Raw genomic sequence first — 23,508 nt, forward strand, 5'->3', positions numbered from 1 at the left:
CCTTCATAGGCAATGATGTTTACCTGATGCTTTGTGATCACCAAACCAGAACAACTTCTCTTTTATTCTCAACACCCTCTGCACTGACCTGGGATTATAACATGGTTTCTAGGAGGAATTACAAATTCTAACTGTGAACCAGCTGCTAGTGAAGGAACGAGAAGTCTCAAAGCACCAGTCTCACCATCTGGAGAGTGTGTTCTAATACCTGATTTAGTTCCTCAAGATTACTTCCTCCCTGTTAGCACATACTCAGCAGGTATTTTTCTACAGAAATAGAGAAGAAGGTGGAACAGTTGCTTTTATAATCCTGGACTCGGACACATTATTACAGATACCTTGTCTTGGTCATTGGGAAGGTTTTGGGAGGCTCCATCCCTCCTCCTCCACTTAAGGGTTGCTGTCTGGGGATCTTAGAGCAGAAGGAGGTCTGGGACATGGCTTATTTACAGAGGAAGTCAGAGAGATACCGGTTGGACATTTCCATTTCAGCAGAGAGAAAAAAAAAAGACAGGGTTTTTCATAGAAGTATCATAAATCAAAAGCATTATAAATCTTCCAATCTGTCTACAGAAGATGGTGCTTCATTTTATGCTGCAGTGGAGCACAAGAAATTAATCTCTTTCTTTCATTGAAAGAGATCCTGCAACTAATGGGTATGGCAACATTATCTGATAGTCCTGGCGTGGCCTTCCAGGCCACTCGGGAATACAATTTTTGCAGAAACACAGCATTTGGTAGAAGCAGAAAAGTTCCTAACAGATGCCACACTGCAATCATCTTCTAGGTCACCACATGCCAGCAAGCCTAGGGAGAACGAATACGGTGAGTTCCTTACAGTAACACCAAGGTATTTTTTTGTAGCCTGAAATGAAGCCCATTGCTTTCATGCACATTCTTCTTCTCATGGAGCCAGCTCAGATGTCCCCACATCCATGGCACAGCTCACCCACACCCTGGAGACTCCTCCATTGCTCCACACCAGGTTGGGAAATCAAAACCACAACGGTAAGTTCATCACCCTCTTGTGTGTTCTTGATTACAGAAACTGGTGTGCCCTGCCCTACTCAAATAACGAGATGGCTTGTCTAAACAAGGAATAGATGCGTATTATTGTTAATGTTTGTTCGGTCGCATGCTATTCCTTACATAACAACACAGGGCAATTGTCAGAGATGGCCTTGTGGCCACGCAGCAGCCAGAGGGGCAACTTTCTTTCAGTCTTTCATGTACAAGCTTACAGTGAAGGTAAATCCAGTCTCCAGTCACAGCGACCTCTCTCAAGAGTTACGATTTTGGATATCATTTTTCATTTACACCGACTCTACAAGATTACAGAAATGTCCAACTGTACAGGTGAAGCGGTGTAACCTACCCCCAGTGGAAAGGGGACTCGGGCCGCCCATCTGCTCAAACACAGAGTTATCAGCAGATGGTGCTGTTGCGTTGGTGAACTTTCCTAAGGGACTCGCTGGCTCACGATTTCTGGCTTTTCTTCCCTCCCTGACTTTAGTGTGAGCTTGCTTTGATACCTTTCATGACTAAACCCTATCACTCAACAGTATCGCTCAACAAAATTTCTTGTTACTGCCTCTGCAATGTCCTAATTCTTCAACGTTGAACCCTGGAGAGCCATTTATATTGGTATAAACTGGGTTTAAACAACTAATTTGTTGGAATGGCAGCAACTCATGTTGACTGTGCACAGGTAACCAACTGCACAAGGCCTGGGGCACTGGCAGATGGGGCACACTGTTCTGTTTCCTACTTAGGGCATTACCATATGCATGAGGAATGCCAATGAGGGGCAAAACATTCAGGTAGAGTGATAAAGTACTACTCAACACTCCTGACTTAAAACCAATTGCTAATTGTGTAGATAAAATAGCCCAGGCATTAGCCTGAATATTTTTTTGAGGTGGGCCCCTAAAAAAGGTCCCAGTGGAAATGAAACTTCCTTTCATTAATACTCATATGCATTAGCTGCTTCAATTTCATGGTCATCTTTCAGGGTCCTCTAGGACTCCTGAGAAGAGCGGCATGAATCTCGTGACTGCAGGTGGAAAAACACTGCATCAGAACGCAATGCATACTGAATGACATAGTGTCTGCACTGGTGTGAACACCTGTGCTGCTTCCACAGAGCAGCAATACAGAGCTGCCAACTGAGACACGTTTCTGCGTGCGACGTTTCCACTATACGCTTCTTAGCATTGCTTTCCTGCTCCGGAGAAACAAATGGCTACTCAGCCAACAGCACAGAGCCTGCACGCACAGACTTTTCCAGAAGAAGATCACTAGATGGAGCCCAATTCTAAGTAAAAAAAAATTACGTAAAGGTAGCTTCTCAATGTCTGCACCAGGCTGCAGCATTCCTGCCTTAGGGCACTCTACAGCTATCATCTCAGTGTCCCCTCCAAGGCTGAAGATGAAATACCTCCTGAATGTGCAGGTTAACTACAGCTTGCAGGAGACAGCAGCCACTTCCCACTTTCTAGTCTAGCTATGTTCAAATCCATCGTGCTGCTGCACCACCAACACAAGGTTTTAAATAATGCCCGATTTAGATATGAAGGAGCACACGCATGCAGGCGTCCCCCTGCAACCCTGTGCCAGACCTGCGAAGGTAGGCCTTCGAATGATCTTTTGACTGTTGTGCTTCCTGCGCACAGGAGGGGTGAGGACTGAAATTCCTCTGCTATCTCCTCGCCTCTCCTGTGAATTGACACGTATTCAGATGAAAGTGTCGGCTGAAGTCCGTCTTAGGCTCAGAAGCAAACTGGTCAAGGGGTGCATGCGTGATGAAATTCCCATCCCTCTGCATACTTAGATGGCCCTCGGCACTATTAGCAACACTCGTTACTGCACTGTCCCTGATGTAGTAAACGGATGGAAGCACGCAAAAGGCTAAGCAGCTGCTAAATGAAACAGCAGGGAGTTAAAGGCTGAGTCAGGAGCTGAACATAGGCTTCCTGCGCTCAGGCTCATGTCCTGCCCGTGAGAACATCCTTCTAACCTTGTCCTTATCGTCATCTTCCCCTCCCCTCTGCTCCTGGCCCCATCCACTTTGGTTCTGAACAGCACAATGATTACTGGTATTTTTAAATATTCAGTCTACTTCAATGGAGGTGACGGGCAGCCCACTCTCACATTCTCCCTTATCTCCGATACGTGAAGGGGTGGCAACTCAAGGCAGGAAAAGAACGATCAAGGTTTTGTTATAAAGGGTTCAGAAATAAAAGGTTCAATAACCCTAACGGTAACTGAAGTACTTCCTCCTGGGTCACCCGATTTTAACTTGACGATGGTATCGTCAAGCGCAGGACAAAATGGCGGCAGCGCAACCTTTTCCAGGAGCCTTGGCCCGGCTGAAATCCAAATTCACAGGGGGATTCCCAGACGGCCGAGGCGCGAGGCCACCCTACCCAGCCCCACACCCGCCGTTCCGCTCTCCGGACGACACGCCGCTACGGCACACACCGTCCTCCCGCCGGCCGCCTTCCACCGGCAGGGCACGGGCAGCCGAGGGGGCGCCGGCCCCCGACCGGGCCGTCGCTGCCGCCCCGCGGCCCGCCCCCTCCCTCCGCGCCCAGCCGCGCCGGCGCTCCAGCGGCCCGGGGAAGGGGGGTGCGGAAAGGCGAGAGGGTCGCTCAGGCGCCATTTACAGAGCCACGCACAAGCAGAGCCGCTACCAGCGCTCAAAAATAAACGGGGATGGACGGAAACGCGCGCGGATTAAATAAACGAACGTTACAAACGGCCGGCAGGGCGACGCGCCGAGCCCGGCCTCAACCCCGCCGCCGCCGGACCCCCGCCCCGCCGGCCGGGCGGCCCCGCGCATGCGGCGGGGGCGGCGTCGCCCATTGGCGGGCGGGCGGCGGGGGCGGCGTCGCCCATTGGCAGCGCCCGCCGATTGGCAGCGCCCGCCGCGGCGGCCCCGCGTTCCTGGAAAGTTCTTGGAAATGGATCAAAGGCGTTTCCGCGAACACGCGCGGCGCCGGCTCCGCGCGGCCGGCAGCGCCGCCCAGCCCCCCCCCCCCTTTCCCCCCTCCCCGGGAGGGCTCCGCTCCCCCCCCCCCCCCCCGGCCGTTACGGACACATCTATTTATACCTTCTCTTTTTTCTCCCCCCCCCCCCCCCGCCCCGCTCCGCGTGGCTGCTATCGGAAGAGTGATGTGAATACAATGCGATTCCAGGAATCCCTCACTTCCTGGAACAGATTAAAAGGGGCAAACAAAAGATTACTTGGTAGGGTTTGGTGGTTGGGGTTTTTTTTTTTTTTTTTTTGGTCTTCTTTTTTTCTGCGGAGCTTCATTACTTCAGGAGTCAGTGGAAAAGCAGGTTGCTGCTCTGCCGGCTCTCTTCCCCTGAGCATTCGGGGAGATATTATTTATTGCTATCTATTTATTACTATTTCAGAGTGCTCTGAATATTTTTTCTAAGAGATTGCTCTGAAGGAAGATTAGTTCCTCTTTAAATAGATGTAATTTCCCTTTTCTCTGGTTATTTTTAAAACTTTTTTCGTTGCTCTTTTCTGAAAAAGCAGAACAAGAACACATTATTTTCTAAAGCACTGAGAGTGCACACGTTTTCCCAGCCAAAGTTGCTAAACAATCTGCAAAGTCTTTCTCAGGCAGCCCGATCCGCCTTCTGCTTGGCTTTTTCTGTGTCTGAAACACAAGCTACTGCGGAAGGACTTTGCTGGGACTCTCCAGCCTTCTCTTACCGTGAACCCCTAACCAGAGGCGGGAACTAGCTTGCTCCTTCTGAGAAGCAAAGAAAAAGGAGACGAGAAGAGAAAAAGAGGAGAGGAGAAAGCATTTCCCACCTTCTTGAAGACTTAATGCTTTTCCCTTGGTCCAGGAGTGACATGATCCTCTGTGTTCAGGGGTAAGATACTTGCAGCCTTCTTTTAAAAGCTGTGGTTTCATAATTAATTAGTAAGATTCTCTGGGACGGTTTTTCAGCTTGTGTGACTTGCCATGTGTGATTGTAATGGAAGGGGAATGACTTACGCTGGCCAAGTGCTGAGTTCTACCTGTGTCTCCCGAGTGTCTGCTGCTTAGAGTCTATGGCCAAAGATCATGGGACCCTGAAGTATTCCTGATTTCCGTGCTTTCTATTGCTGAAAAACTACATGGTGCTCAAAGTCCATGGGGGGAGTAAAAATGAGTAAAAACCTGGAGCATGTTGTTCAGTGGCGTGTGTGTGTGTAGCACCGGTGGGGACACAGCCCCAACACAGTCAGTGTTCTCTAATGTCCCGGTGGAAACAAACCGCTTACAGGGAAAAACTTCCCTGGAGTTCAGATTTTCTTTGTCTATTTCTAAGTAAATATTTATGCTAAACACATAATTTCATTTTTCTACTGCTTTTATGGGTAAGATTAGATGTACGTACATACATACATACAGACTTACCCATACACAACATTCTGTAGAATGAAAGCCATAGGAGTACATGCATAATTACAGCACCTTTGTTCAGTAAAACAGGTAACATCCAAGTCCCTGTTCTGGTATCGGTGTCTGGTACCGGTGTATTGGCACTCAAATGTCTCTACGATCAGCTCAGGTCATCAACACGCATAAATAGCTGGTCTGCAGGAATCATCCAGCATTTTTTACACATGCTGCATATTTGGAAATTGTCAGCGTTTGTTTCAGCCTGAGCCGTAACGTCAGTATTACCCATCCCTCCTGCACTTAGCAGATTTTCCTCAGAGAAAATGCATTTGCCTTGTCTGCTTTAAATGACTAAAGGACAGGCATTTTTCTGCCATTTTCCCCCAAAATCTGTTCCACAGCCAAGCAGAGCTCATGCTTACCAATACTTTCCTACTCCTCAGGCGGGTTTGTTGTCACTCTCATTTTCAGTCTACTGCTGCAGTTCCTATAGCCACGGCAAAGGGAATTCATTTTTCAGCTTAGGCTTTGTGAAACCCTTATCTGAAGCTTTTCTCCAGGGTTAACGCACCAGAGCTACTGCTTCCCTTCACCCACTAAGAACTTGTTATGTAGCCAGATGTGTAGATGGTTGTCTCTCTGTATCTTTTTTTATGACCATTTATTGTGTGGCTTTTGTTATCCTCTAGGATTTCATATATCCTGGACTCCATACTCTCCCTCCTATTCAGACCAAGCTCCCATGGGAGTCTTGGGACGTGGCTGATGGAAGGGAGAGCAGCTTGACATGCTTTTTCTTCTGCTATTTGTACTGTGTTACAAAGTTTAGCTTATCAGCAAAGTAACTGCAAAGCTAACCTAAATGGTATCAGACATACCTGATTCTCTTGAACTTTCTTGGCTTTCCAAGGCTTTTTGAAACACTAATTGCCAAAGCCCAGGGAAGTTCATTTGCTGTTTCTCTCAAGACTCCACACAGGCTACCAGCTAGACATGCCAAATTTTATATATTTGTTCATCACAGCTGTTGTACTAATACTTTACTCTGTTCAGTCCTGATACTCCATGTCTGTCCTCTACTTTCTTTCTTACAAGCACTAACTATTTTCAAATACTTACTTTGCCCCATTAAAGGGCTGGCTGTTTCATGTCAGCATACCTTTTTTAACATGTCTTTATCCCAGTAAACTCTTCTTATCCCTCTTGTACCCTCTTGTAAATGTACTTTCATTAAAAGTTGTAGCTGCCATTACTCACTGATCCCTCTGCTCTCCCTTTCCTGTACTTGGAGCTGCTCTATTTGGTCACAGCAGCAGCTCTTCTTTCTTCAACCTATGTACAAAGTTGTTTAGGACATCAGCATCTCCTGGTCTATGAGAATTCCCAATCCCACCATGCACTTTTGAGACTACAGCTGCACTAGGACTTTTTGTAGGCGGAGAGAGAAGCATAAGGCACATATATAAAAGGAAAATAGGAAGAGTATAAGCATGGCCCTTCTCCGGCTGCAGTGGAAGAATCTCCACAGTGACTCATGGGCTCCTTCACCTTCAGGTGGCAGGAAGTATAAGGCAGCAGAGAGGGAGAACAGTGGGAAACCTCATCTCAAGCATGTGGGCTCTGCTTCAGGGAGACCCACAGTGGCTCTGTAAAAGAAACCTACTGACAAATTCAACGTAGTTGATGTGTCTTTTGGAGGACTGAACTGTGAACTGGTACAGCCCTTGAAATTAACAACTTCCTGCAATGAAATGGGAGTACATTTCCCCACGTAGCTTTGCGCTCTCTCCCTTCCTTCCCAGTCTCTTAGCCAATTCCTAATTTCCTCTCCAAAGTAGGTATATAAAAAGAAAAAAAAGTATTTCCATGCTAGGAATAAGAAAAGTTTTCTTCGCGTTCAAAAACTTTCCCACAGGGTAGGCCAGAAAAATTTTCCAGGAGAATATAAGTTCAGAGAGATTTGGAATTTGGACTGCAGTATTCAAGTTCTGGGGAGCAAGTAGGCAGTGAGTGGTGCAGGACTGATTTTACTTAACATCGGTCACAGTCATTTTCAGCTCAGTGAACAGTCGGCATAAGAGCACACCTGAGAGAGAATGCTCTGCCAACAGTCCTGTGTAACACCCTCTTTGCGCAGCGCAAACTGTTATATTAGGTTCAGTACAGGGAAGGATCTGGTTTATAGTCCTCCTTACTCAAAAAGGGGGGAAATGGAGAATCAGGAATCTCCTTTCCCCAAGAAGGCAGGTAGCTAGACTTTTGTGATGACCATGACGTTAAGAGGGAGATACCCAAATACCTTTAAAAATGTAGCCCTCAACACCTATAAATATCGCTCAGGTGGGACTTAAAAGAGAACTCAATAGGTTTCCCAACAGCAATCTCCAGGTATAAAAGTATATTCAGATCCACTGTTCTGTGAAAGCCACTGAAAACACAGTCCCTGTGATCAAGGGTGCCTGGTGAAGATAAGGGCCAGCAATCACTTTTACTAGGTTTGGCTTCCTACCCCTGAATAGAAATTAGGAAATGAGAATCAAATGCCAAGAATGCCAAGTAGATATTCTGCTTCTGAAAAGTGATTTGACATATGGAAAAAGGAAGAATGTTCTTTTCTAAATACCAACACAATAGTGGGGTTTTGCCATGTATTGCACAGGCAAGAATTGTCTCCTTGTAGATTCAATGTTACCAGTGGTTTTACAAAAAACGTACTTCAAACCTACATGGTTTTATTAGAAATGCAGAGTCATGGAACGGATCGTGGCTCTCACTCACAAATCATTGTGAAGTCATTTTCAGGTTCTCTCTAATCTACTTTTCCCCCAAATCCCTTCTTCCTGCTCCCCATCCCATACTTGAGACTCAGCAGTGTGAGAAGGTGGAGTGCAGCTATGATCAGGTGCAGATCAGTTTACAACACATTTAAGTATCTATCTAGAGTGTCACTGTTCACATAAAGCACAGAGAAGGAGGAAGATTGGTAGTGCTTATGACTTCAGAGTCTCTTTCCACTTCTCTCTTCAGTGATGAGGGAGGAGGTGGCTGCTGCTTTTGCAATCACCTTCAGCTCCAATGGTGCTGTGCCGGTCTCATGTTGAGGACTGTGCCGTATTTCTCTGGAAACCCAGCCACCTTTTATGTTAAGTGTCTGAAAAAACGTCTCAAGCAAGTGAGTGCATGTGGGGGATATAACACAGGACATGCAGCAGTACAGGGCACACAAAGGCAAGGAGCCTAGAAGAAAAGACAGAAATGAATGTTTTTACTCAGGAGCTTGCCTGGGAATGAAGACTTCCCTGGCCCCAAACATCCATCCTCCCCCTGGAGCTCTGTCTTCCTTTAGAAATCTCCATGCTGCAGAGAGGGAGCACCCATGGCCCGTGAGAGCTCCAGGCTTTGTGAAACTGCACTTGGATGCTGAATGGCTACACCAGTGCTCTCTTTAGGCCACAGAGGGATTAATGTTCATAGCAGCCCAGCCATGGCAGAACCTCCTACTGCTGTAATCCTGCAGGGATTACAGTCACACTGAAATCTCTGTGATGCCATTGAAAGCTAGGGTTCGTGTAGTGCACAGGCTTGGCTAAAACAAGAATTCCCATTATTCTACTACAAGATCAGCTCACCCTGATTTCTAACAGACAGACACATTTAGGATCAGGTCAACCTTGAGCAGAAAGCAGGTAGGACAAACCCCAAGCTATTCCCAATTCTGCTTCTAATTATACTACAGCAAATGACTAACAAACCCACTGGCAGGAAAAAAAAATGCTCCAACATTGTAATGATGCAAGTGAAGCTGTAATGCTGCTAGGAACCTTACTGCCTCTGAAACTACATATTAAAAGGCAAGATCTAAAACTATCAGGTTTCAAATCAACCTAAACTGCAAGATAGACCACCTTTTACAAGGTAAAATAGGCCAACTCTCTCTCCCTGTTTCTAAGGGCTCATCTTTAGCTGTGTAATTTTTCCCCTCTTGCCTCTCTCTGTTTGAAACATAATCATATTGAGGATCTGTTTATAAAACATAACGTGTTGTAGTACAATGTAGCATGCACTGAACAGACACTGCAACGTATTTCAAGGCAAGGAAAAATAGCAGAGTATGCCCTTCATTTCAGACCTCATCCTTTGCTGGCGGAGGAAAAGATCAGGAGACTGTCACTCAGGGGCATTGCGGTGGAATTGTCAGAGCCGATCATGCAGCCTCTCCCAGTTACGGCCTTCCAGGAGGAGTCCACGCCTGCCTTTGCAGCACCAGTTCCAGACAGCAACCCACCTCAGACTCGAGACCCTGAAGAAGACCTTCTCTGCATTGCAAAAACCTTCTCCTATCTGCGAGAATCTGGTAAGGCTCAACTCACAAAGCCACGGGGTCAGAAGGCTATAGGGAGCAGGGAGCCAACTCTGCAATCTGAGCTCCAGGAAGAATCTCCTGATCCCACTTCAGATAGGAACCTGGTTCTGTCGCAGCCATGGCTGACTCTTGTGGATGCAGCAAGCGTATTTTCAGCCTACAAACTTGAGTCATGAAGTAATTTATTACTAGCGTAAGCAAAAGCTTTGTCTTTTTTAACTGAATCAGGAGAAAGAATTGCAAAAAGGCCCCTCTTTCTCTGTAAACTGCAATAGCTGCAAAAGTACTCAACCTCATCCCAAGCCCCAGCGCAGCAATGACAAGCATAGGCAGGAAACCCTTAGAACTTGACACGGTCTTAGTTTCTGAAGGTCTCACCAAGTCTGGGCCTGGTTGCTTCCCAGGCCCTGAACTCAGTAGGCTTCAAGGCTTTCCTAAATATACTGCCAGTCCTTTAATATGTTCTTTCCCTAACAAGTTCTTTCTGGGATGCTTTTCCAGGTTGGTACTGGGGATCTATCACTGCCAGTGAGGCCAAGCAGCATCTCCAAAAGATGCCTGAGGGCACCTTCCTGGTACGGGACAGCACCCACCCCAGCTACCTGTTCACACTCTCTGTCAAGACAAATCGAGGTCCCACCAATGTGCGCATCGAATACACTGACAGCAAGTTCCGGCTAGACTCAAACTACTTGTCCAAACCTCGCATCCTGGCCTTCCCAGATGTGGTCAGTCTTATCCAGCATTACGTCATGTCCTGCACAATGGAAAGCAAGAACGAGGCTCCTTACCCGCCTCCGTCTCCTCTACCTCCCATGCAAAAAGAGATGGCAGCAGCTGCAGTACACTTGAAACTCATCCGGCCGCTCAGCCGCAAAGACAACATCCCCAGTCTACAGCACCTGTGCCGGCTACGGATTAACAAGTCTACAGCCGACGTGGACCAGCTCCCTCTGCCCAGGCGGATGGGGGACTATTTGAAGCAATACCCGTTCCAGCTCTGAAGCATGGCCATTACATCTCAGGCATGACAGACAGGGACAGAAATAAGAGAACTTTGTGTCTTTGTCCCGCTAAAGCGCGGCATCAGGTGGGCACAGTAAAGACCTGATTATCAGCAGAGACTGCATCCATCCTTCCTCTCCCCTTCTCTCTAAATCCATTCCAGCGCCAGGGAGGAGTTGGTTGTTTCAGTGAACAACGGGACACAATCTGAGCTCTGAACCTCAGGCTGCGCCGATAGCGGCTGTGAGAAAGTGCTGTAGGCATGTGCACACTACTTGAATTTCAGAGTTGCTGTGACACCGGAAGTGTTAACATTGTTATTTTTGCTATTTATTTCCATGGCAGTTTCTCTCCTCATGGTATTTTAAAAGCACCTTTTACTTTATAGTTTTTTATTTCTTTTTCTTTTGTGGAGTTAGAGATAGAATAAAGGCTCCCAGCCAACTGGCAGCCAAAAATCTGTGGGAATTTGGATTTGGATTCACATCCAAATAGTACCTGTTTGAGCCTGTCCCTGTAACAGGTCACAGGAGTCCACATCCAAGCTCCCCCAGACTTCTGGGTTATGTGGGACTCAGATGACTGTATCAAGACCCACGTCTACAGAGGTAAAGAATATTTTTTTTTCTTCCTTAGCTACAGGGGGCCGGGTATCGTAACCTCAAAGCACATTGGTAGCAGCTTGTGCATCTCCCAGAGATGCACGCTGCATCGCAGGTTGTGGACAGGAGACTTCTTTGAGGAAGCCCTTCTTCCTTGAGAGCTCTAAGGAGAGATTCTGGATATTGAGCTTGGGCCAAGGAGCACTCATCCCATTTTTTTTCATCTTCCCCATCTCCAAAGGAAGTTTGTGACAAAACATTTAGAAACAAGTAATCAGAAACCCAACTTCCTTATTTGCAGGCAGAGAGATTTGGTTTCAGAGCACTCTGCATTCGGCTTGCGTTTTGAAAGTGCTGTTCCCTGACATTACCCTTGCCTTGCGAGATGTTGGGCAAGAACAGGGGTCTCCTTGACCAGGCGTTCGGAGACAGCTCTGCTGAGCTGCACCAAAGACACACACAGCTTCAGGATATTTATTTATTTATTTATTTCTGGGGGGTAACAAGTTAGAAGCATCTCAGTAGAAAGAGCTGTCCTTCCTCTCTGCTAACACAATGCCAAACTGCCAGTTGCTCTGCTTCTGCCAGCATTATTCACAAGCCGTGTGGCTTCAATCAGAGCTAGGCTCTAGCACACACTGGAAACCACAATTCAACTTTTCTGTTTGCCAAGGTCCAGACCTCTCGTCTCCCTTTCTCTGACTTGCATGTTTGTTATCCTTAATTCGATTTTTTGCTCTGGGTTTACTTCTCGTGCCCCATCCCTTTCACACCCCTGCAAATGAAGCACAGGGGCTCTCCCTTGCTCTTTTGCGGAGAGGGGGGATAAACAGCAGATGGGATCTGTCCAAAAACAAGCATAGACAGAGAAGTTGCCCCTTCCTCTTCATTCGCATGATCCCATCACCTTCCCAGCCTGTAGGAACCAGTCCATGCCACCAAGTGAGAGTAGAGAAGGGAACAGACAGGTCTAGAGAAATTATCTTTTGGCTTCTTTTGGCCCTAAGACCCCATAACTTGATCAAGCGTGAACCAATATTAAGGATTCCTCATTCATCCCTCTCTGGGACTGTCTCTCTAAGGCTCGATAAATCAGAAGAGACAAATCCCAGCTATACCAGAGGGTTGAGAGAGGAGGTGGAAAAGGATGAGATGGTGACCCAGGAGACAAGCTCAAAAAACAGGTGGAGTTTCTTCCACCCGAACTTAAAGCTGCCCAGAGGGACAAGATGGCCTGATGTGCTTAGTCAGTGTCCTTCCTTCTTATTTTTCCTCCACATTTATAGACGTTTGTGCTCTTGCAAGCTTTGTTTTTGATACTTTGATGATTGACAGCGTGCATGTGTGATGTCAGGTTTGCTTTTTATTATATCCTTCCCCCCTGCCCCACACGGCAGCAACTATGGGAAGGTACTGAAAGAAACAAAAACTTAGAAGGCAAAACAAAACAGAAAACTTTTTTTTTTTAATAATATAAACCATAAACCACTGAAAAGGCTTCCTTTTATCCAAACACCTCTATCTGCCTGAGGACACTGGGAACAAGGAAACCACAGCTCTTCAAGGAGCAGCAGTGATCTCAGGAAGCCTACATGGCTCAGCCACAGGCTTGGTATCTACAGCATGTCAAAAGTCAGTTTGAGAAACGTACAGCAGGAAAGGGCAAGTTGTTCAGCTCTCTGAAACTTGCGTCCTACTTGATCTTTTCTCCGGTGGGGGTAATGAGGAAATCAAGTTTGCAGGTTTGACCTCATTGCCCCAAGAGAGCCCAGCTAAAATGGCAGAAGCACGTAATGAGAATGAATGCCTGGTTAATCCCCCAACAGGATGATGCAGAGGCTAAGCTGAAGGCTGTAAGCTCATATGGGCAGGGACCATCTCTGTTATATGTTTGTTCCGCATCTAGCACAATAGGGTTTTCTAGGTGCTACTGCAATACAAAGAATAAACAATACAGTTACTCCGAAAAGTCAGTTTCTTCTATCTTGACACAGTTTGTTAAAAATCATTTGACCTGGATTTTAAATAAACATTTTAAATATATTTTAAAGCCACTCGATGTAAAAGTCTTTGGTAAAATCCAAACGGATGAATTAATTTCCTATTCACAGAAATCCTCCCCAAGAAGACCGGGCAAACCCTTGACCATCTTTTTCAAACAAGACACAAAAACCTTTAACAAAAAGAAAAGCCCTTCAGATACTGGGAGAGTTAACACCAAAATCATCATTAGTGTGGGCCTGGTTTATGCCGCACACAGACAAGCAGCGGCAGACTCCAAGTCCCAAGTTACCAAGGGCTGAAGGAACGTTCTTTAATGGTGTAAAAAAACCACAGGAATGATTTTTCTATTGCTTCTGTGCGCCATAGAAAACCATTACAATCTAGGGGAAAGGAAATGGAACATAACTGGAAGTTTGGCAACTGGTTTACAGCAGGCTTCAAGTTGGCCCCAAAGAAAAATTATGCTCACGGTAGTGTTCAAAGACGAGTTCATGAAAGGCAGACCATGCTTCGGATGGGAGACTCACAGCATCAGCTTTTTCCCCATGTTCTGCTGCCGCTGAGCCTCAGCCTCCCTGTATTTGCAGTCTGGCCCAGCACCCTTTCCCCTTCTCATCACCTCGCGTGCCAGACACAGCAGGTAGGGAAACCACCAGGGAGGTGGATCTGCCCTATGGTGTCAGAAGGAGACAGGCCACCCCTTCTGTCCTGCCTCTGTGAAATGCAGGGAATGCACCAAGGGAACCCCATTACTGGTACATGACTCCACTGTGGTCCCTTTGCACTCACTTCCCAGGAGAGATGCTCATGCCACAGTCCCCCCATCCTGCCCAAAGCAAGGCACGGCATGCTCTCAACCACTGGAAACAATAAAATACGCTCAGAAAAAAACAGAAGCTCAACTAGTTCCTCTCCATCATTCTCCCTTTCTGAATCCACTGACTTCAAAGTTCAAAATACTGCTTTAAAATATTCCTAAAGCACGTGCTGTCCTTCCTATGCCAGTCATGGGGTTGGCATTCGCTAGCAAACATTGTTTCCACAACCTCACCAACATGAGTCTGTGGGTAGATTTCCATTGCACACCAACCAGGAAATGCTGGCAATGGAATAATTGGCTCCAGTTTTAGTTGTTTAACAAAAACAATCACGTCCCTCTTGGTTTTACAGGAAATCTGGAAACTGAGCTAGACGGGGTAGAAACAAAACACAATCAAAGTAAGTGGAAAAATGAAAACAACAGGAAGGAAAAGCTGCATCCATCTTTAAAAGGGAACTCTGACAACCCCGGAAGATACTGAAAAGAAAGATGCAGCATTTCTGACACATTATTAAGTAATTTCTTAATTTCTTAGCTGGGCTGAACTCTTCCCCTAGCTACATATACGAAACCCCGCGGCTCACTTTCCGCAGACTGAAGGCAGAAACAATTGGCATGAGTCAAGCCAATACATAACTGCAGTCACACATGGGTTTACTGCATCAGCTGTTATCTTAACGACTCCCACTCCTGCATCTTCAGCACATTTTGTTAAAGCAAACAGGTTCATGTTCTGAGAACTCCTGTGCCAAACCTCCGCGCAAGCTGAACTGATTTTCACAATTGAGTTCCACATCACTGGAAACAGGAACATTCATGGAAATGCAGACTGACCTTTATAATCATTGAAGTACAGCTGCAACACCCCTCCCAGCAACACCTGTATAGTTTGCTGAACCAATGCAGGACCATTTGGTAGGATTCTCTCTTGCTTCGCAGTTTCTCACTACAGATAGCCATGTGGACGTGGAGCCCTCACTGAAAGTCTGAAAAGCAGACTGATAGGATAGGGAATAGAAATCTCAGTCCATGACGGAAACCATGCTAACATGGCTCACCGCCACAGCAGAAATACCCTGCAGTCTGTCAGGCACATATGGTATCATTTTCTGTCTTAAATAATCAGCCTTCTGAAACAGGAACATATGCAAGGAAAAAAAAAAAAAAATTTATGTGCACATGTTCCTATCCTCTCAAACTTACTGAAATCTTACACCTTTCCCCAGATGATACTCTCAAGTGCACAACTTCCCTTAGCCCAAGCCAGATGAACCAGCAAGAAATGAAGTGAATCAGCAGTGTGTATTTAATTCTCTTACGACAGACATGGTCAGGTGTTTCAAGCAATCAATGTATTACATGGCATTTCTTGTCCAAATTCCATTGTCAGTCTTACTTGCTATCTATGAAAATAAGAAAATTAAAATCAAAATTAACTGGGCACTGTATGTATAGCTCTTCTGCTCTGCCAAATCATGTTCTCATGTTCAAATCTATCAGAAGCCAATTTTCACGGTCCTTTCCTGTCTTTCCCTAATGACTGCTGAAACACTTGGAATCCTCAGAGAAACGCTCTATACTCTTCCCCACCCCTGAACTCATCAGCAGTCCAAAGGTCTGGAGCAGGGGGTAAAGGAATATCCAGTGAAGATGTGCCAGAGCAACTCTGGATGCCAAGTAGTATCTTCCAACTCAATTCCTAGCAGCATTGTCACAATGTCCGTCTCATTTTCAGTGAACCCCACCTATCATTCACAGGAGAAAATGAAAGAAAAAACCACCAGACTAGGCAGCTCCTTATGAAACAAACCAGCCAAAGGTAAAAATGAGATATTATTTAAAGACATCTGCCCTGTCCTTGGGCAGAAATATTCATCTTCTTACCTTTTTCTGTTCACAGCAACCTAGCATTGAATTTTTAAGAGGGAGTACAAGGGAACCCAGTCCTGCCAGTATTGCCTAACGGCACGATAGCAAAAAGAGGACTATGCAGTTGCTAAGTGCGTTGATAACACATTCAGACTCAGACTAATTTCTTTTGAGACATGTCTATTTTCTGCCCACACCCAGTCCTGCCTATTTATATATTTTATAATCACGGGTGCCAGAGTGTCAGGGAATAGGAATGCGTGGAGACACGGTTTTATCTGGAGGCTAATGCTGCCTCATGCGAACTCCATTTTGATCTTCCACTTACACTTCCCGAGAAACACAACGATCGTGTGGCTTCTGCTACGCACTGCACAAACAAGTAAGGCTAATGGCCCTCGGGAGCAGGCATAGTGCTGCAACATCAATCAGACATCCATCATCACCTCCGCTATACATCAGAAAAACAAGTTTAAAGAAAAATGACTAAGTGGGCCTAGAAATAAAATTAGATTAGAGTCTTTCAGGATTCACATCACACAGACCAATGGGTGTACACAAACATAGTCTTCCAAATTCTAGCAAGAACTAGTTTTTTTTTTAACTTGAAAAAAAATTACATTGTTCAGAGGAAAAGGCTACTGGTAGGCAAAATGTAGACCAGATGATAGAAGAAAAATCATTTTAACAGCTTCACTGTTAGCCTGGGCATTAAACTTCAAAAGGAAACTATGAAAAGTAAGTAAAATACAATTTGGGTTTTACATAATAACAATTAATCTTAACATAATAATTTAGAGGGCTTTTTGGATTGGGAAAGGGGAGGGAATACAACAAAGCTTCAGAACTTTAGCTAATATTCATTAAAGATGAGACTCAATGAAAAAGGAAATTTTACCGCAAATCATTGGTAGCTTAGTCCTTGCAATTTCCTTTTAATCAGCTGTGGTAGTGGTCACAGCTGGAGACAGGTTGCTGGGCTAGATGGCCCACAGGTCAGCTCCACACAGAGCCGGTCTTGCATTCTTGCAAAATCATCATTTGATCAATTTAAATATAGAAAAGACCAGACCCCAGAGAAAGCAGCCTGCCCCAGCAGAGGAAAGTATTCAGCCAGAAGTGCTCCCAGTCTGACATACCAACCTAGATTTTCAGAAAAGGGTTTCCCTCTGCGAACAGGAATTACTCTCACCCTTTTGCTCCTCTTTCTCAGACCTTACTGGCAAGGGTTTTCTCCGGAAAGCCATTGCTTCCTAAATGCAGTGTAACTGCACTTCACAGCAGCTCAGATTTGAGTTGCAAAAATGAATACAATATTGATTTTTGTAAAAATAGCTATTTTAAGAGACCACTCTATCTAGGCAGGAAAGGCATTTGCTCTAATGTACCCCCATGCAACTACAGTGACAATAAAAACCTGAAATAATACTGGCTACCGCAGCATTAGATTGTCCAAACATATAATCAAAGACTTGGTATTTCTCAAAAACCTATGATATAAATATGCCGGATGGAAGGACAAAGGAAGAGCTGGTCAACCAAAAATCAGTGGCAGAGCTCAGCCAGGACTTGATTTTCTTGGACTCCAGCCTGGCAGTCTGCGTAACTCCATCATGTGATTGCCTTGATCTAGAAGATACGCTGCAACTTTTCCAATTGCGGCTGTCGGAGAAGTGCTGCTCTTACTGAAACAGCCCTGCCTATGAAACCTGTAAAACAAAATGGGCTAAATCCAGGTTTGTTTCCTGTTGAGCGTGACAGGAATTCATTTACTTCAGGGCTGAATTTGGTCCACTTAATATTCCTAGTTTTACAGACAAGGATTTTATCCCTGGTGTAATTCTGACACGAATTTGTCATGAAAGGAAACTGTTACACTGAAGTGCAGCTTACTTAACACAAGAAAACCCTTCCTTCACACACTGTCCCACCAGCATGCATAAACCCTAGCCTGGCCATTTCTTTTTTAAAAGCAAAAGAAAGCTCATCTTGCATTGTACAGTTAAGTTCTAGGTTCACTTGAATTCACCTACGAATATGCCAGTCAGAATATCTGCAGTGCCACTTAGGGATGTAAACATTAGTCCATGGAAAACTGAGCAGACAAACCTGGATTGATCTCAGCAAACTCACTTCACATTGGCTAAGACAGAGCTTTCAGTGATGACAAGTCCTAAGGAGAACAGATCTGGGTTATATTTGTGACAAAGAGACAGCAAGACCCAGTGCTAAGCTCCTGGGATGCCCATCCCATCCAGCTGTCCCTTGCTGCTTGTTCTTCACAGGCTCACTCAGTGCAAACCGGCAGAGAGATTTAATAGCTGATCAGAGAGACTGCACAGTCTTTAATGTCAGGACTGTCTCTTCCTTAGAAGAGCAATATGGTTTGAAATCTAGTTTACAGAAGGCAGAGCTGTGTTTATACTTGTCAGAAGTTACCCAACTTGGCAATGATTCTTCCCATCATGCAAGTGCCATCGCAGTCATTGCCAAACACTGCAGAGGCAGAGTTCAAAACACTACCTCCAAGCCTGTAAATATGTTGAAGAAACATGTTGCATGGTGCACATGCTATGTGTCTGCACCTGTCTGAAAGTGTTAAGTAGTAATAAAAGGTGGTGTTATGATTACAATGTAAATCTGAAAAAGCCTAAAACATGACCTAATATTATTTCCAGGGAACTTTTTGGAAAATCTCTGTAATTCTTTTTTAAAATACCTCCTTCTCTTCTAAGCCTTTGGTTTTAGAATACTCCTTACATTCTTTTAAGACTCTTTGCAGTTCACCCCTCTTTAATTCCCTTCCCTCCAGTCCTGTGCTATGGAAGTCATCTTGGCTGAGAGGTGCGGGGCAACATTTTGGAAAGAACACATACAAAATAGCACTGCAAGACTGCTGCAATGAGGTGGATCAGCTGGGTGCTGAATGGTCCTCATATGGGGCCAACATGGGGACTCCATATTACTCTTTTCATTCCAAGAATATAGGAGATTGAAGGCTTCCCTGTGCATGCAAAACCTTTTCTTGCTGATCAAATCCTTAGGAGTGAGGAGTGGGGTTAGTGTGACCTGCCAGGCTGCTGACTTAGGGGTATTCACAAACAGCAGTTCCAAGCAAGAGTGTGCGAATGTTGTAATAACCTCAGTGCCTCAGGATACTGAAAATTAGCTAGGAGGAAGAGTTTGGTCATTAAGGTTGTGGGGAAACATTTTGCTGCACAAGTCATTGATTCTGTTACAAAGTGAATAGCTGCACTTTCCACTTTCAATGTAGACCACTCAGATGACACAAACCAGACTGGTATGCCACTCCTACAGCTGCCTGTTACTCGATTCAGTCCATCTCTCTTCATCCACACCATTTTCCGTATGACATACTCATGCACCCCCAGGCTGCATATAACCTTCTAGCTTGGCTCTGGGTTAAGGGAAGAATTTCACCGTGCCTTGCCAATCTGCGTGTCAGGCAGGGAGGAAGCCAGATCTGCACGCACCCTGGTATGTGGGTCCCTCTTGTTCAGATGTGCTGTGTGAAGAAGGTACCTGAAGGCTATTATTTTTTACATCCCTTAGCTCTCTACTGCCTGGCTGTATAACGCAGTCTGTCTTATCTGAAAAGATAAGCCTTTATTACACAAAACAGTACAAATCAGGTACACAGCTGAAAACAAAATAACTCACGTTAGTGTCAAGTCACAGTGTGACACGGACTTGTGTAGTAAGTGAAAATGTCACATGCTGGCTTCTGTTGTTTCCTAATGTAGAAGTGTATTAGCAGATTTTGACAGAAAATAAGGATTGAACATCATGTTGGTATTACTTCTTCATATAAATCATGGTTTCGAAGAGAGGGTCCATCACAACTATGGAAGGGGAAATACTCCACTCAGTCTTGGATAAGAAGAGAGGTGAGTTCAGAAAGAGACGGTCCATTCTATAACACAAGGAGATAACCCTTGCCACATGTTATCAATCCAGTCCTACTTGACTAATAAACAATAAAAATAAATATATTATCTTGTTTATGCTTCTTACCCCGTTTGCAGGAGACAACAAGCAGGATTTTGTACGTTAATTTTTCAGTTTATTTTGTATTTTCCTTTTGGCCTATTATTACTCTAATAATCACCTTCTTTGTCTCAGCATTTCTTAGGGGAATTAGGTGATGGAAAAGCAATACTCCTGTCAAAGAGCTTCTTAAACCAAGGACAATCCTTTTCCTGTGAGCCAAAAGAAACATTCTCTTCTTATGCTTGGGTTAAGGGAAATAGGTAACTGTCAAAGAAGCTGTTTCTTAATTATCTCTTCCCATTCCGCCAGCAGCAGCAGCCAGCATTCCTCTTCAGCCTGTTACTTAGGTGGAATTAAAACCCCAAAGGCTTACAGCAAATGCTGTATATCCTATAGTGATCCCTATACCTAGCATCATTAATTCTTACTGGAGCAGAAACACAAAGCTCTCAAAATTCTTTCTGCAGTTATTGACAAAACAAATAACTTAATGAAAAGGGAACATGTTATGGACACTGGTGGATTCTAGGTAGCCAGCTATCTCATGTAACGACCCAACAAATACTGGATGACGTAGCTAGCTGAGGTCAACACTCCTCATTGGGTTTACCTTGACCAGCTACAGAGATATAAATATTCCCTACGCCTTGCTGTTCCAGTATGTTTGCTTTCTAAGTCAGGCACTTCAAAAGACGGTATCACAGGAAAACAAAGTATAAAGGAATTTATTTTTTTTACCCTTGCCCTCAAGCCTTCCTATGGCTTGTATAATCAGCATAGCAATGCTGTTTTGGAGGCAATTGACGATTAAAGCCTACAAAAGGAAGCACTTCAAATTATGTCAGGGAACACTGATTTTACATGTATCTTTGCCTTGTAGAGACAGCTTTTTGATGCAAAGGGAGATGAAGTCAAATGAGATTTATATGTTACAGCATCAAACAAAGGAAAAGGGGAAAAAACAGGCCCTTTACCATCTCTGTCATTAGGCATTCATGCCAGTTGGAACCATTGCCGAAGAAAGAGCCCAGCTCATTACTTTGGAAGACACCCCCAAAATCATACATGTGTGTTTGTGTGAAGAATGCTAGTGATCAAATATTGTTCACATAGGCTCTCTTCAGCTCCATCTTCCAGCCCCAGTTTCTAAACCTCAGGATCAGTATGTATGCCAAGATGATTCTGTTAAAAATCAACACAAAACATGTTCTGAAGTCTTACTCCATGCACATAAACCTCTTAACTTGCCCCCTACCCTGAAAGAAACATGGCTGTGATACTTTCTAACACCAAGGAAAAGGATGGTGGTACACAGACACTAGCAAACCTATAAATAGTTAAAGCAATGGAGTCAGTATAGCAAAATGGCAGACATCAACAATCTGCATAGAAAAGTCTCTGGATTTTTTTTTTAATTTGATTATTTAAATCTATGAACCCCAGCAACTTTTTTTTTCATCTGTTTTTCTCCTCCTTTCCCAGTTGAACAATGTGCACATTCAGGGAACATAAGGAAAACTGGCAGATAAAAGAAGATTCCTCTTCTGTTGACTGAGGCAGCGAGATATTGGGACTCTGTGTGTCCTCTCCATGGTTTCCAGTGGGGAGGCAGGACCTAAAAGGCTGAGGACACAAGGACTGAAGGTACATCTCCTACATGATACTTGACAGAAGTGCCTGGATGAGTGGAGTTTTCATGTCATTCCTCCCTTCTGTTTCCTGTACTGGTGATCTGCTTCCACATCATCAGAAAATATCTGAGCAATACAAAGTTATCAATGGTGACCCGCCTGACCTTGAGACACACAAAGGCAGCTACAAAACTCAGCAGCTGAGGACAAAGTGGGACTATTAAAGGTACTTCAAACCCTACACAGTTACCAAGTAACAATTTAAAATCTGTTTTAAAATAACAGCTCTCCCTGCAGAAAGTAGGTCATTTCTTCTATGTCAAATTCATACCAGACAGACCATATCTGTGTTCACTTAAACCAGTTATTCTAGCTATCAGGCAGTTCCTACTGCTATCTTAAGCTAAAAGTAATCCTTTGCACCTTATTGAAAATCCTTTGAACAACCCAAGAACAGGGGAGGTATTCAAATCATTCCTTTATCCCCAGAGATGACACAGGACTACGTCGACACTTCACGTTCGTCAGTGGATTTACGCGCCGTGGCGCAGAGACAAGGGCTGCCCGTGGGCGGCCTGGGGGGGTCCCTGGGTGAGGGGCACAGGGGACCAACCCGAGGTCAAGTCCCCCGGCCTTCCTTCTCTGACCTAAAACCTCAGCTCGAATCCTCGCGCAGAGCCCCGGGCCACGCGCCTGGCTGGGAACCGCCGCAACGGCAATGCCCTTTACCAACAATGGGCAAAAAGCCTGTCACCAAAATTAATGCAGCTCTACCCAAGACTGAAGAGTCTCCTGCAGTGCAATTTAAAAACAACCTCAAAAACAATTCTGGAGAAATGATTACGGCCAGCGCACAAAGGGGTTGGTTCTCTGCGCTACCGCCTCTGCTGAGGTCACACCGATACAAGTAACCTTAACAAAAAGAAAGTCAGGCCCAAAGCTATTCTGTACAAAGGTGACTTTCTCTTGCCCTCTGCAATGCTGCCTCAAATCCTAGCAACAACTATTTGTAAGTAGCCCAACCTCCCTTCTTCCCAGCGCTGCCAGAGAAGAGACAAGTCCATCAGATTGGTGGGACGATAAAGGAAAGCACAAGTGACTTAAACCTTTTCTCTTGTCCCTAGGGCAACCAACCGCATATCACCATGCAGAGAAAAAAAAAAAACAACATTTCTAACCCTGGCTTTATAAGCTCAGGAAGTAAAGCTGTCTCTTGGGCTCCTAACCATACAAGGTCTTCCCTTGGTCCTTTCCCTCTCAAATGGAAAACACTCGGACTTGGCCTCTCATCTGACAGCTCGCACCCTGTATTTTTATTGCTCTTGCACAAACGCAAGCACTCTGCTTGCCTGAGTGCTGAAGACAGCCCACCCTTTCCCCATTGTGGTGGTGGGTAGCTCCCTGCTGACTGTGATGAATCACAGTTGCTCTTTGGAAACTCACTCTGATTTAGCAGGAGCAGTGTAACATTAAAGTACCTGAACAGGTCTGACTCCTCACGTCAGCTAATAAGCTTTTCATGGGAAGTTGGATTCTGTTACTAATTACATCTAGCTACACCCTTCTTATGACAAACACCTATTCCACCCTGTGTTTGCTTAACAGAAGATTACTAAGATTATTTGCTTGGAAAGAAACCAACCACAGAAGAGCATTTCCCTCCTGCTGTCTTCATACACCGTATCTGATTAGTTTCATTTCCCTGTGCTGTTAAATGTCAAGTACTTTTGTTATGTGTACACTTCTTTGTTTGAGTCTCCAAAGCAGACCAAAGGAGCTTGGAAAGACAATTTTTTAA

The 23,508-nt window shown here is 45.0% G+C and overlaps 3 protein-coding genes across 4 annotated transcripts in view; 1 reads left to right on the top strand and 2 right to left on the bottom strand.

Moving 5' to 3' along the window:
- MAPKAPK3 (MAPK activated protein kinase 3) overlaps positions 1 to 23,508 on the bottom strand; it is a 106,201-nt gene that overhangs the window by 54,596 nt on the left and 28,097 nt on the right. The window contains exon 1 of one of the 2 annotated variants that reach the window (XM_052776910.1): positions 339 to 1,263. The exons of the other annotated variant lie outside the window; for it this stretch is intronic. The gene's annotated coding sequence lies outside the window, so the exon portion shown is untranslated. Of the gene's footprint in view, positions 1 to 338; positions 1,264 to 23,508 lie in introns of those variants that run through there. 2 annotated transcript variants of the gene reach the window in all.
- CISH (cytokine inducible SH2 containing protein) lies at positions 4,302 to 13,418 on the top strand. The gene is made up of 3 exons (XM_052776934.1): positions 4,302 to 4,890; positions 9,533 to 9,759; positions 10,270 to 13,418. Exons 1-3 carry the CDS (start codon positions 4,844 to 4,846, stop codon positions 10,770 to 10,772), a joined length of 777 nt encoding a protein of 258 aa, XP_052632894.1. The 5' UTR covers positions 4,302 to 4,843; the 3' UTR covers positions 10,773 to 13,418.
- Positions 8,104 to 23,508, bottom strand: part of HEMK1 (HemK methyltransferase family member 1) — a 106,752-nt gene continuing 91,347 nt past the window's right edge. Inside the window, exon 13 of the transcript XR_008233478.1 lies at positions 8,104 to 8,642. The gene's annotated coding sequence lies outside the window, so the exon portion shown is untranslated. The remainder of the gene's footprint in view (positions 8,643 to 23,508) is intronic.

This window comes from Harpia harpyja, chromosome Z (assembly GCF_026419915.1).
Source record: "Harpia harpyja isolate bHarHar1 chromosome Z, bHarHar1 primary haplotype, whole genome shotgun sequence".
NCBI lineage: Eukaryota > Metazoa > Chordata > Aves > Accipitriformes > Accipitridae > Harpia > Harpia harpyja.

Excerpts from the sequence above, each read along its gene's own strand:
- CISH (XM_052776934.1), top strand. The coding sequence starts at position 4,844 with ATGCTTTTCCCTTGGTCCAGGAGTGACATGATCCTCTGTGTTCAGGG. Across the intron at positions 4,891-9,532 it reads ATGATCCTCTGTGTTCAGGG|ACCTCATCCTTTGCTGGCGG; the intron begins GTAAGATACTTG and ends CCTTCATTTCAG. Across the intron at positions 9,760-10,269 it reads CTCCTATCTGCGAGAATCTG|GTTGGTACTGGGGATCTATC; the intron begins GTAAGGCTCAAC and ends ATGCTTTTCCAG.